Source organism: Gadus chalcogrammus, chromosome 9 (genome assembly GCF_026213295.1).
Source record: "Gadus chalcogrammus isolate NIFS_2021 chromosome 9, NIFS_Gcha_1.0, whole genome shotgun sequence".
In the NCBI taxonomy this organism is placed as follows: domain Eukaryota; kingdom Metazoa; phylum Chordata; class Actinopteri; order Gadiformes; family Gadidae; genus Gadus; species Gadus chalcogrammus.
Genome location: NC_079420.1, coordinates 14,282,611 through 14,296,586, shown reverse-complemented (window position 1 = coordinate 14,296,586; position 13,976 = coordinate 14,282,611). Strand labels below are relative to the sequence as shown.

Below are 13,976 nucleotides of genomic sequence, written 5' to 3'. Positions count from 1 at the left end.
CACTTCCTGTCACAATAGAATAGCCCTATCTAGCAAATTAAACGTGATTCTGGGTTGCAACTTTGGACATATTTGCCTGCATGAATGGGTTATTGGAAGAGTTTTGTGTGGCCTTCAAAGGAGCAGTTGGACAACATCCAAGCTTGAACAAAAGAGCTTTGGTTCCAACCCATGGCCACAAAGACCCAGCGGCGCTCCAACATTGGTCAATATAGCCACTGTGTCCGTTGGTCGGCTGGTTTGTTGGCTTTATAGACCTGCCAAAACCCTGCAGACTAAAGGCAACACATTCTGCAGTATGGTTGTTATCTTACAGTATTGTATCAGTAGAGACCATTATATAATACAAACCACCAAATACATTCAAAGATCAAAAGTAGTGACGCTGGTGTACGGTTTGTTTGACTTCATTTCCAATCACTTCAAGTTGCACAGTGCACAGGTGTATACGCCCCTAAGCCTTCAGTTTGGTGGTGCAAGACAGGGCTTTGATTTGGCAATACTTCGACAGATATCAGGGACGGACTATCCAGATGACCTCTCGAGGAATGTGCCATACATAAAGTGTAATATGTGTGATACATAAAGTAAAGATGTAAAGTCATTAAAGAGCTCATGACTCTAGCGTGCATGCTAAAGTCATCGTCACCTCATGATCTGCAAGAAATGGTAAACTGCCTACAATAAAAGTAAAGCCGTGTTTCTGAAGTTGGACATTCTGTGAGCTTCTCTGGCATGTAACTTTTCCTGTGGCTTGATCTTGGCACTCAGACAGTGTCTGTATAATGTCTGCCTTTGGAATATTAATGATTTAATGAGTTTCTATGTGCAGCCATGGCTGTAATTGTGTTAAATGATCCGGCCAGCCCCTTGTGTAAACGCAATGCCAGCTTTGCTTTAATCCCCACATCCTCATTGAGTAGCCGGAGATGGCCCCAATTATAGTTTTGCCCTTAAAGACCAGGTACACTTAAGACAATTCTCCTGCTCCATTCAAACCCTCCCCTGCCTGAGCCATCCCTTCCCGCATCTAATGAACTTTCAGAAAGAACTTGACAGGCCACTTCCTCTTATCCTTTATATTCCGATGGTTCTGCCTTACCCACTTTTCTCTTCTTAGTGATCTCTCTTTGTTGTTGTGATGTTGTGTATTTATTTACAGTACATTACACCGTCGTCTATCTTGGGTTAGCGAGGCTGAGAGTGCTGTATGCTTGCCATCTATCAAGATTAAGCGTTGCGGAAATCGCAACCCCCCCCTTCCACTTGTTACCCTTTAATATTTCTTCCGGAGTGCCAGAGGCAAAGAACAACCGCTTGGGGTTTGCAGAAACCTAATCAACTATATTTAATAGACCTCATCTAAATTGTAAGGTTATTGAGATTGTGGGTTGCGTTTTGGTTTAATGCTGATAAATGTTTCAGGGTCGCATGGTAATCCACTTTTACATGAGGAACACAAGGGTGCACACACACACAGACACAGACACACAGAGACACAGACAGAAATTGCAGCTTTCATTCTTGTCTGACTGGAAGCGTCCTAATTGAATCAGCACTTGATTGGCCATTAGCTAACCTGCCAAACTGCAGTTGATGCTTTCTGCGCATTGACCTGCCAATGGCCTAATAATATTGGCGAAAGTGTTTGTTTCCATTTCTTCCATTTATCAAATGAGTATCTTCAATCCTTTAATTTAGCATCTTGGAATATGTCAGCACATGCTTCAATATTTTGGCGTGGGTGGCTCAGGTTGAAATCAATGTACACGTTCGGCCACATATTATTAGTAATAAGCAGATTTTATTGTCTTTGTCCTTTTTCGCAAATGGATCCTGCGGATTGTAAGGGGTAATGATGCAGAAGAAAGTGTGCCTGCTGAATTACTTTGTGTTGTTCTGCAAATGGTAGACGTGCAGCGCTCCTGCTCTGCCGGTGGTCGTGTGGCTTTAAATCACCTTATTAATCTGCTTCCCTTACTGAGGATGTCTGGCCCAGGCCGGCCTCCATTAAGAGAAGTCCATTATACAGCCAGAGCACTTTGCAGGAACGTGTGTGTGTGTGTGTGTGTGTGTGTGTGTGTGTGTGTGTGTGTGTGTGTGTGTGTGTGTGTGTGTGTGTGTGTGTGTGTGTGTGTGTGTGTGTGTGTGTGTGTGTGTGTGTGTGTGTGTGTGTCCTAAATGTTTAGAAGAGTTTATGCCAGTTTCACAACAGAAAGAGTGAGTGTGTTCGCCTTGAGGTTAGGCTTTGCCCTAATGAAACACTTGAGAGCAGAGCGACTAACAATATTTTGCTGTAGAACACTTAAGTGTACAATGTCTGGTACAGATGTCTTTACCTGCGGCGATTAGAAAACAATAACGAGCCTTATTGGCACTTGGCTTTGTAATGCTGTACTTTGGATCAAATGCGTTGTTTTTCGTTTCTATGTCTTTGAAGAGGGATAATACCAGTGCCTTAGTTACGCGTCTTGTGTGCGCATGAACACAAAATATTTGACAACATCCACCAACACCATGCCGTACATATGGCTTTTTGAGAATCAATACATTTGTAGTTTTTCAATATGTTGTGGATTCTCCCCTTGTGCAGCAGCCAACCCTTTACAGAGGATATACATTCTAACCATGTCCTGTCCTGTGCTCCGTCTCCTCAGAGATCCGGGCCCAGCTGGTGGAGCAGCAGAAATGTCTGGACCAGCAGACAGACATGAGGGTCCAGCTGCTGCAGGACCTCCAGGACTTCTTCCGGAAGAAGTCTGAGATCGAGATGGAATATTCTAGAAACCTGGAGAAACTGGCCGAGCGCTTCATGGCCAAAACGCGAAGCACCAAAGACCACCAGCAATACAAGTAAGGAGACCTTAGTCCAATTGTCGCTCCTACAAGTACTCCTAACTTGTTTATCAATGTGTGTTTTGTTTTATAGGGTGCATTTGAATGTAGGCTTTCATCATCAGTTTAGTTGCCATATCCTTTCCCTGTATCTTTCTGTCGTCTGCCTTGGCTCTTGTTTAATAGTCACAGTGCCTTCGGTCCTGGTCTGTTTCGCATAAAAGCCTTCTCATTGTCTGTACCGCCCAATTCTTATGAATCCTCTTGCATTGGGGAAGCTAAATAGAATTCACATTTGATGTAATTACATAGATAGGATCTTTCTGCATTGGAAAATACATTTTAATGATTATATTGCCGATGCGATCATTCAGTCTTGGTTTCATATGAAAGTTGGTGGGGAACCGCGACCTGGAGCTTAGGATGGCCGTTTGTTTCTATTGTATTCAGATAAACACAGATTCCATACATGAGACTTGGTTTCGAAAGGCTAGTCTCTTTGCCTTTTCCATTCATTTCCTCCTTGAAACCAGTAGAATCCGAAATCAATGGATAATCCCACTGCATACCAATACTTGGTATAGATAAAATAAAAAAAAAGAAGTAAAGAAAGTCAATTGAAATATTGAAATTTGATATCTGTGTTACACCTGGGGCTGAAGTTATCCCTTGAGTAATGAGTGTAGGCTACATTCAAATATTGTGGGACAGCTGACAGCCCATCTCTCAGCAACCTGGTTGTGTTTCAGCAAGAAATGGGACTGGGGAGTTTGGGATCTCCCTGGGAGAGACACTGATACCCTCATGCAGGGCTGCTTATACCTAGGAGGTCTTCAGTTGTCAAGACCTACAGAGAAACCATATCTTCTGCAGATCTCAGGCAAAAACTCGATTACATTCATTCATTCATTAGTGGATACTTTTTTTTTTGTTTAATTATTTAACATCAAGTTGCATGTTGTTACCAGAGACCAAATATTCAGTTTTCTAAATCTTTCACACTGGAACGGTTTGTTATTTTTACTTGAGAAATGACAAACTAAATCACGAGTCAATAGAAAGTGAGTGCATGTCGCTAATCGTTTGAGCGTTGATGAGGGATCCCTTCGTCTTGCTGTCTCTCCCTTCCCTTCCCTCTGTCTGTTCTTGTCTATTTAATGTTGTATTCCGTGCACCTCGCTCCCTCACTCCAGCGCTCTCCACATGGGGCATCACAGCATGGCTCCGCCAGCTTCTTCCAGGATGTTGATACACCGTTGAGTCCGCTGCACTTGGTGGCCTCGTTTCGCTGTAGGAGAACGCTCACGGAAAGAGCAGCCATTAGCATATTGTTTGAACATGCGCTGGAGTGAACTTTTTTCCTTTTCCTCTACCCAAAGTGTGTGTGTGTGTGCGTGTGCGTGTGCGTGTGCGTATGTGTGTCCTTCTTCCTGAATAGACTGTTGTGTATTTAGGAAATATTAAGATGATTAATAACTAACGAATACAGTCGTCTAGTATGTTGCCCACATTCATGCAGTTGTTTTTGTTGGACTCAGTGGTGCATCAAGAGGTTTCTCTCTCTCCGTTTCGATGCAGATTAATAATCGGAATTGTCGCCTGCTGCAACATTCTGTTCGCCAGAGAGGGATAATTTTAGTAATTTTAAAATTATTTAATTGATCTTCAGTGTGTATTGGCCAATCTAATTTGTCTTGACATGATTGGGATTCAGCCTACGCATAGCATGCACGCAAACTCATGTGCTATTGTTCCAAGAAAGTCATATTTTTTACAAAAGCTTTTTCTCTAATAAAATATGAGATAAGTTAATTCATCTGTTGATGTCTTTAATGATCATCACAAAAGTAGGAAATGATTAGCAAACTCTGAGTAGCAACATGATTTTGTAAATCACGCATGGAAATTAACATTCAAAAAATTGTTGCATCGATGATCGTTTTAGAATCGAATCGTTGACCTCATAATCGGAATCAAATCGTGAGGTGCCAAGAGATTCCCACCCCTAGTGTGTGGCAAGTAATTTGGACTAAGCTGCAGTAATGAGTTGGCATTAAAAAAAAGTGCAGCTAATTCGCTAGCCTATTAACTTAGACTTAATAGCCTTAAATTGGAAGCACCCTGATAGCGGAGAACTACCGCTGTAAAGGCTGTATGTCAGCAGTGGGAGGTTTTGTTAAGTTTAAGTCTCAGCTTAAACGTGAAAAGCTAAGTATTTCATGTTCTATTATTCGTATAGCATTAAAGTCAAAGTAAATATAGTTATTTTTCCAAACCTATCCATGTTTAGTTATAGTGAGACTTATTTGAGAAAGGAAAGCTGCTGATAGGGCACCGCGGATGGATAAGGAGAAGGGGTGGGACCAGTTCCTCTTTTGGATGTATTCCTCTGGTGACCAAAGCAATGTGGATGCCCTAGGAATTAGTCTTAGGTGTTTTGGGGATACAACAGGAATTGACAGACAAGACAAGACAGACAAGCTTTGTCAGCAAGAGTAAAGATGAGCTAACCGCACCATAATAGGTGGTTTCGTGTGTATATGACTTGTATTAACAAAGACATTGTCTTCTGAAGTCCCTCAAATGTTCTTTGCTGAATACAGCAGGCACAGCAAATGCTGATACTCTATACCCAAAGGTGTTTTTTCTATGTGTCCTAACAAAAACAAAGCATTCATGTAATGGATAGCAGGCTATCTATTTGAGGTCAGTGACCAAGGTTGCGTGACCAATTATGGAAAACGTGCACACACAATAGGGATCAAACCCAAATGTGCAGATTGGATTTGGTCACGGTTAAAAAAAGATTTGCCTTAACTGCTCTGGTCATATCGGGGTATCCCCATGCCTAGCCCACATGTCATCAGGTCGAACAGCGACACTCAATCAAACGTAAAAACAGTTTTTAGTCTATATGAATGAACTGCAATGCTACCTCCTTTTCAAACCTCGCACAAACCACCCAACAAACCTGCGAATGTACCTACAGCCCTTTGAGTGAGTCCACCCACCCCCAGCCCCCGCCCAATGCCATTGAAGAGAACAACGGCCGAAACCACGAGGCGCACATTTCTCGTCAGTGCTGTTTACTGCACATCACCCAGTGCAACCCGGTGCACAATGGCTTTGCAGCGCTAGCAAAGCAAACACACTCGCACACAGGCGGGCGCATAGTTGACACGCACAGTGAGACCTTATGCAGTGTGCTATCCAGAGTTTGTTCAGGGTGGGACAGAAGAATGGCGTGCAGGGGAATAATTCAATTATCGATGTTGTCAAAGCCTGCCCTGGTGGCGTCTTGAATAGACACACTGTTCGTCGAGAATAAAGTGTCTGGGTGAAGGACATTCTGTTACCTCCCGAAGGCTGCAGACCAAATCAGGCGCTGCAGCCAAAGCCCCCAGTTCAACTGTTCAGTTGAATGAATGAGTTGAACTTTTGGGATAAACGCATCCCAATGTCACGTGATTGGCCAACACAAACTGGCGTTCAGACCTGAAGACGCCAATTGGATGGGGAACCTTGTTTAACGTGTAGCATTAGCATTGTACATTGTGCATTATACATTCTGCTGTTTACCGAGCAACCGTGGAGACGGGAGAGGGGCCGGTCGCCGTGTTGTCCTTTCCGGAGCTGTACAACCCTGCCGTGAGGGAGTACACAACATTACGTCACATAAATGGGCCATGAAGTGAGCTAACCCAGCAGTCTGTGCTTAGGGCCGCAATGAGGGATTTGGTCTGAAGGAAGCCCAACGATGTTCATGCACCTGTTTTCAAGATCTAAGCCGTATCTCTGGCTAGGCCCACAACATACCAGATTCCTGCAAAATGCAAGCAGTTGTATTTTGTGTTTGTTGACAAAAATCCTCTGCCCAAATTCCAATTTCGGCTGCAGCTGTATCTAGTTCATACTGAAACACAGTGTAGAATCTTCTATGAAAAATATAGAATCTTCTATTTATAACCCACATCTGAGACAAATGCTACGTTCTTGGTCTTAAGGAGGAGTATAATGCCATATGTTCCTTTTTTAAGTAATCTAACCCACATGCTGGAAGTGATAAAACAGTAGCGTGCAATCAAATGTTATCTGTGAAGCACAAATAGAAAATAGTTGAAAATGTTTTTTTTTTATACACAGCACGCTGAAGAGCTTGGTATCTCGTATTGTGCAATCCTTCACTTTCAAAGTTTCATCAATATATTTGTGAAAAGGGTTATGGACACGCATAAAAGCAGTGCTCTGTTGGGTGGATCTCTCAGTCTGACACGGTTCTCCTTCTGGCTGCAGAGGAAACGATGACTTTGAGAACACTTCCCGTCATTATGATTCCCCGAAGTCATTGTGATCGCAGTGTCGCTCTTCCTTCCACCCCAATAACAAGCCTGGCTCTCTCTCCTTCCTCCTCAACCGCTCTGCTTTCCCCTGGTCCGGTCTAGAATCAGATCACAAAGACTCTGTTGCGACCCACTGGTGTTTATTAGAGGGAATTCTCTGAGAAATCCTTGCATTTCTGCCCAGGGGTGTCTCTCAAGCAGAGAACCTACTTTGGGAAGATGTATTTGGTTCTTCCTTCGAAATTAGAATGTTATGATTTCCAAGTCACGGGTAGAGTTTTGCAGTCTGAGGCGTTTATTTCTATGTCATCTTAACCTCATGTGACAAAAACCTGAGGACGAAACGTTGTGCAGATTGTCTGGTGTTTTCCTAGCAAGTCAAACAATCAGATGCATTATGTTCTCAGGGCAGTGTCCTGCCTCATTGCTATGCTTGTGTCAAGCAGATCATCAGTCATTCAAATGCTTACTGTATTCACATTGTTTCATTGCCACTGTCCAAAATACAAATCCTCAGTGAGGCAAAGATCTATATATCTTGTAGAAGATATATAGATGTAGATATGTAGACTTATATATATAGGTATCTACATATCTACTTATATAGATATGTAGACTTCACATGTCCCTTCTTACTTGGTAGGTCAACCTTATTTTTAAGGACCAACTTCATGCACACATGAATTATTAACTGCAGCATTCTTTATTTACTTGCATACTTACTGACCTATGCTGTCCCTATATTAATTCATATCCAGTTGAAGTATCGAGGCGTTAAAGGCTCATGAAAACGGGGCACTCCATCGATGTGCTGGTCAGCTTTTAGACAACATTCCCGGACAATACACAACATTTCCTAAATATTAGAAACTTCCGCCTGCTTGCGTCACGCGAGGTTTGCTTCCTGTTTTCGTGTAACATGACTGGCGGGGTGTGTGTCTGTCTGTCTCTCTGTCTGTGTGTTGTTGTCCGTTAGGTTGTTGTCAATTTAGCAGAACACTGTGAACTAGTTCAAGGCTGGGTCTCCCGCCCAGACAGAGTGCAGAGTTTCACCTGTCATGTTGACATGCGTTGCCTGTCTCGGCCAGCTGACCTTGGGACAGATGGAGGGGTGGTGGGGGGGGGGGGGAGATACAGAGGCAAAGTGTCCAAACGTTTTCCGGCAGCCTCGTCCCAGACCCCATTTCTGAAGCGGAGGCGGGCACACTGACACACGCTCACATATTTGTTGGATTTTAGCGGGCAGGAGGAATGTTACGGAGCATGCCAGAGGAAGTCGGCCTGCGGGCCTTTTGCTTACTCAGGGCCCCAGCTCGGCTCAGCCCGGCCTGGACAATGTCCTGCAGTCAGCCCGGCCTTCACAATGTCCTACAGTCTGCCCTGCAGCAGGCTCAGGAAGCAGCAGCGACGTGGATCAGTCTGTTGCTCTGTGTTTTCTTTTTTCTTTCTCTCGCCGCAGTGCTTTCTGCTTATCTCCATTTTTTTTTTAAAATATATATATATATTTATTTTTGGTTGCATAACACAGTCTCTCTAAAGTTTGCTCGTGAGTTACTCTGCTATGTACTTAAGGCTGGTGCTCCCAGCTGGTTGCCGGCAGCAAATCATCTCAGGCTTAGAACATTCCTAGAACCGTGCCCCAGAAACGTCACCCGTGCACTGTGTGTGAGCGGTGCGCAAGTTGAATATCTGCTCAGAGTAATTCATCTGGACTGCGCTGTAGATCAAGATATTTTTAGGCGTAGAGACCGGTAAAATATAGGCCATTTCACCACTAGGGAGTCTTCAGAGGTGTAATACGTTTGTGATAGCCACTGATTCACTCTAAGTATTCTAATTGCTCGCCAGGTATGGACTGCTGAGATGAAGGCTAGCTCTGGTCGTCACCTCTGTGCTAAGCCGACTTGAATATTGCAGTTTTAGAGCACAAGTGTCCATATTTAGTCCCTGTGCCGTTTGAAAAGCGGCCAACCTACTATAGCATCGGCCCTGCTCCCCAAAGCCACGTCTATTTCACCTTGACCCATGGTGCTTGATCTCACTACCTCTACTCCTAGCGGGACTCCCGATGGGACGGCGAAAGGTATATTTTCCTAGTGACCTTCATTGTGTCAGGGGCGGCCTCCAGGGGCAGCTCAGGAGGTGGAGCTGGTTGGCTGGTAAACGCAAGGTTGCTAGTTCGATCCCTGACTCCTCTTAGCTGAGTGTCGAGGAGTAACGGAGCAAGACACCCTACCCGTACTGCTCCCGACGAGCTGACTGTCGCCTTGCATGGTAGACTCAACTGTTGGTGTGTGAATGTGAGCAGGAATGGGTGAATGTCAGGCAATATTGTAAAGCGCTTTGGATAAAAGCGCTTTATAAAGGCAGTCCATTTACCATTTACCAATTGTGTAACAGAGGGAAATGGTTAAACTGACGGCCGAACTCGTCTTGTTTCAGGAAAGACCAGAACCTGCTGTCCCCAGTGAACTGCTGGTACCTGCTGCTGAACCAAGTGAGGAGGGAGAGCAAGGATCACGCCACGCTCAGCGACATCTACCTCAACAACGTCATCATGAGGTTCATGCAGGTCAGCGAGGACTCCACACGGCTTCTCAAAAAGGTGAGACTGTTTGGCCCGTCTCTTGGTCTTTGCCACTGGGTATTTTAAAGGGATTTCTTTAGAGAACATCAAAATACGTAAAATAGACCACGACCGATTTATAGCCTCACAGATATATCGGCATCGGTAGATATGCGCAGATATGAAATGGTGCATTAACCAAGCACATCTACGTAAACACCTAACCCTAACCCAACACTAACAGTTTTACATCATGGTGTGAAGGTTAGTAGCTCTTCCCCATACTACAGGTAACTGGTTCCTTTAGCTCATGGTTCTAATGCGATGTCGCTGTGGCCCAAAGCGTTGCTGGAGGGAGAGCAGCAATTCCCAGGGAATTGCCCTACCCCCAGGGAACCACTTTATACATATATATATATATATATATATATATCCACACGCACGTAGGTACGTGTGTGTATAAATACTTTAAATATCGGCCGATGTGATAATCTTGGTACATTTTTACTCCCTACATCGGCATCGGTCGGGCTCTAACGTTAAACGGCCGTAACACTTCACACTTCAAGAGATGTGTCCACAACAGACCTGCTGAATATCTTCTAAGGACAATACGCACTATTATGTGAGTGGCCGGGCTTATCCACGTGGATGACACTAAGCGGTCACCTGCTTGGCTGCGTAGCCAGGAGGGAAAATAGAGTCCACCCATTAAAACGGCATTAAGAAATAGAAGGAACTGTAAAAATTTGGCCTCAATTGTCTAACGGCCCCCACTTTTCTATAGCCTTGTCTTCCTTCCTAAGTCAAGTTGTTGCTCTAGAGAGGAGGGTATATTTAGAGTTGAGCTGTGACGCATTTCCCCCAAGTCATGTTGCAATCAGATGATGTGGAGGAGCTCACCGCATCTCTGATCACAGCTCCCACCAGTAATGCCTCCACCATACCATCTGAAAGGCTGTGCCCTCGTGACCCAAAGCCAAGACACCGCTGCCGGGTCCGCCACAAAGACGACAACTCCCAAACAGATTATGTGCTCCCACGCACCGCAGGCCCAAATTACAAAGCAACGGCTCCAGAGGATGGCTTCTGCGTCCATTTGAGCGAGGCTATGTTTAACTCCTCATTCGTCCACAAGTTTTCCCCCTGTCTTTGTTTCATTTTTCATCGTACATTTTTTTATCTAATCTTTCTTCTGGTCCCCCTCCGTTCTAAAAAAAAAAGGCTCATCATCCTTTTCTTTCATTCCTACTTAAAGACTTGTTAACTCGTGTCACTTCGAAAGTCTTGCATTTCTCCGAACTGATTACCATCTCCTGATAGTTTGTGGTTCTGACTTTGAGTATTCGGTGAAGAAATGGTCTCCATTACTCCTGACATCCCCACCCCTTCTTCACACACACACACACACACACACACACACACACACACACACACACACACACACACACACACACACACACACACACACACACACACACACACACACACAGGAAGTCCCAGCCATCCTTGCCCTTTGATAGTGGTTGAAGGGTCCTAGTTGTACTAATGAGGCCAGATGTGAAACAGACAGCGTCTTTACAGACGTCTTCTGTGACACCAACCCACCCCGAGTTGACGATCATAATTATAGCCCTGCTTCTCCCTCTCTCGTATGTTTTCCTGCAGTATAGTATTTTCCCTCATGTTTGCGTATAAATCCTGGTGCTGCACATTCCAGCCGCCCCAACTCCCGCCCATGTATCCATCTTTCCGCCCTTCCCAAGGCAGTGCTATCGTGCCATCTCTGTGACATCCTGCTACAATCACACAATGCCCTGAACTCTGCCCTTTTTGAAAGTTACAGCAACTGCCCCCCCCTCCCCCAACGCCCCATGTATCCAGGTGACATTTTGTAGACACGCATATTAGCACGCTGGGGGGTCCGGGTTCCCAGCGGCCCCCCCACCGAAACACCCCTCACCCTGTAATCACAGCACCGCCGAGCTCTTTGATCTGCACAAAGGCTGCTGTAACCAGCGAAAACAAGACGGTGTCTCCTAATGTTACGTGACTTAGCTCACTGCTCGGTTGGGGGGGGGGAGGGGGGGGGCACTCCGTAGTCATGCTTCCAGGGAAATCACACGAAGGAATGCTGTGTTGAACCCCCCCCCCTTCCCTTGATATTCTCTGACCTCAGCCTGTGTGGTTGGGACCGTAGACGTTGCGGTGGTGAATACAGGATCCCAGCCCGGGGTGGTGTTAATAGCCTACCTGCCATCGCCTGCCTGCTCCCGCTCAGCCCTCGCATCGTTAAAGATGACACGTTCCTTTTCACGCTTGTTTTTTTTTCTTGCCAGAATCTAAAAAGTATCTTCTCTTTTTTAATGGTCTGAGAGATCTTCTCACATGGATTTAGTTTGTATTATTTATAGGGGCCAGCTTTTTGTTTTATTTATGGCTTTCTGCAGCTACAGCGCCATGGTAGCTTTTCCGAGGCTTAACAGTGCCTTGACTTCCCCTGTCAGACGGAGCACGCGCTTCCTGGCGTTGTACAGTTCCCGTTGGTCCTGATGTCACAGGACGTCGGGGAGTATGCTGGCTAAAGCTAGAACGAAATGGCCCCCATCGGTCAGAGGAGGGACGGGACTTGTTGTCTCGACGATGGCTGGTATTGGTCTTGTCTTTCAAGAGCTCTCTGGCACCGAGGTGCACGTGTTCAGGCAGAGGCACGTGTTTGTATGTTGTTATTGTTGTGTATCGGTCGGATTGTATGCACAAGGATTAGTCTACGCGTCTGGCTGCTTGCCCCCCCCCCTCCCCCCAGTCAAAGAAGAACCGTGCACTTTGTTCCACCCCGCTCCTCTTTGACTTGTCGGATCTCTTAAATGTGGTAAGATGACATGAGCTTCAAAGTGTCTGATCCCTAAAGATCCTCAATTTAATGATACGGTTTCAGGGGGAAAAACGCCCCAAAGTCGCATGCAAAACCAATACAAACACCAAGTGACCTCTTGGGGAATTCTTCAAAATGACACCAAGCGGTGGTTGCACTGCCCAGCATTTACCCGTCAATGCACCGCCTCAAGGGGGTTCCGTATGTGTCTTAGCGTTGGATGAGCTATGAAAGGAGAGATGCTCTGAAGCAACAACTCAAGTGGATCTTCAGGGCCGTGTCAGTTTTTGTTTTAAGTGTTATCCGCCGAGATCTGTCTTCAATGAGGCACGTCTCCTCCCGTTCTCGGTTCCTCTCGTTTCCTCCCTCCTCACTCCTGTCTTCGGATTAGTGAAGGCGTGTCTCCTCGCTGTGTGGTCCGCGAGGGCGGCTCCTCGGCGGGCCGGCGACCACTTCCAAGTGTTCTCCCAGCGAGACGGAGGGGCAAGAGAGAGCTGACAGGCGGTCCATCTGACAGTCGGTGGTGGGAGGGGGGGGGGGGCGTACAAATAGAGCTCCCCTCCAGAGCTGGGGGGGGGGGGGGGCTTAAGTAAATGTCAAACGTTAACTTTGTTGCAGCAGTTTCAGTCGAAGTGGTATTCCTCCTCCGATCGGGAGGAAAAGGGATTGCGCAAGAGACTAGATTGAAATTGTAAAACGAAAGATGATAGGGCTATTTTCGCCAGTAGCGTTGAGCTACGCCTGTTGATCTAAGCTTAAAGGCTTTTCTTGACCTGTGATTAGCCCCTTGATGCTCAGCGGCTAGCCGGCAGCACAGGTGTTGGCAGCAGAGTGCTAAGGATTGCCCAGGCTACCTGGTGTAACCTTGCTCTAATTCGGGAAACCTACCTTGCCGCCGTTCACAGAGAACGTAATCCTCTTACCTCTGAATGCGCACAGGCAGGGCCAACTCTCACCACAGTGCCCTTCAGCCCAATTCAGTGATTCACGTCGAACCATTGCTTGGACGGTCGATTTTCAGACCTTGGTGCTTAGTCACATTTTCAGAATAGGATTCTTTGTCAGTGCAGATGTGTTTTGGGATGCAGTGTTCAGAGAGTACAACTCTTTGCAAACCCCGGCGCTACTTTTATTATTGTATTATGCCTCCACTGGTGCACTATAGTTGTTCGTTGTTGCTTTAGTTCACATATGTGAATCAACCTGGATCCGTCAGGTTTGTGACCTCAATAGTGGCACTTCCTTGTGGCCCACACCCACAGGAAACCACAGATGTGCAGGGCTTTACGGTCTTGCAAATCCTGCAACTCTCAAGTCATAAAAGGCCTTCCCAGACAGAGCGGTGGCCACTCAAAATGGA

At 45.8% G+C, this 13,976-nt stretch overlaps 1 protein-coding gene across 7 annotated transcripts in view; it reads left to right on the top strand.

Moving 5' to 3' along the window:
• Nucleotides 1-13,976, top strand: part of srgap1a (SLIT-ROBO Rho GTPase activating protein 1a) — a 71,170-nt gene that overhangs the window by 19,892 nt on the left and 37,302 nt on the right. For all 7 annotated transcript variants that reach the window (XM_056598232.1, XM_056598230.1, XM_056598233.1 and 4 more), the window contains 2 exons: nucleotides 2,658-2,853; nucleotides 9,618-9,780. In XM_056598232.1, coding sequence (XP_056454207.1) covers nucleotides 2,658-2,853; nucleotides 9,618-9,780 — 359 coding nt within the window. The remainder of the gene's footprint in view (nucleotides 1-2,657; nucleotides 2,854-9,617; nucleotides 9,781-13,976) is intronic.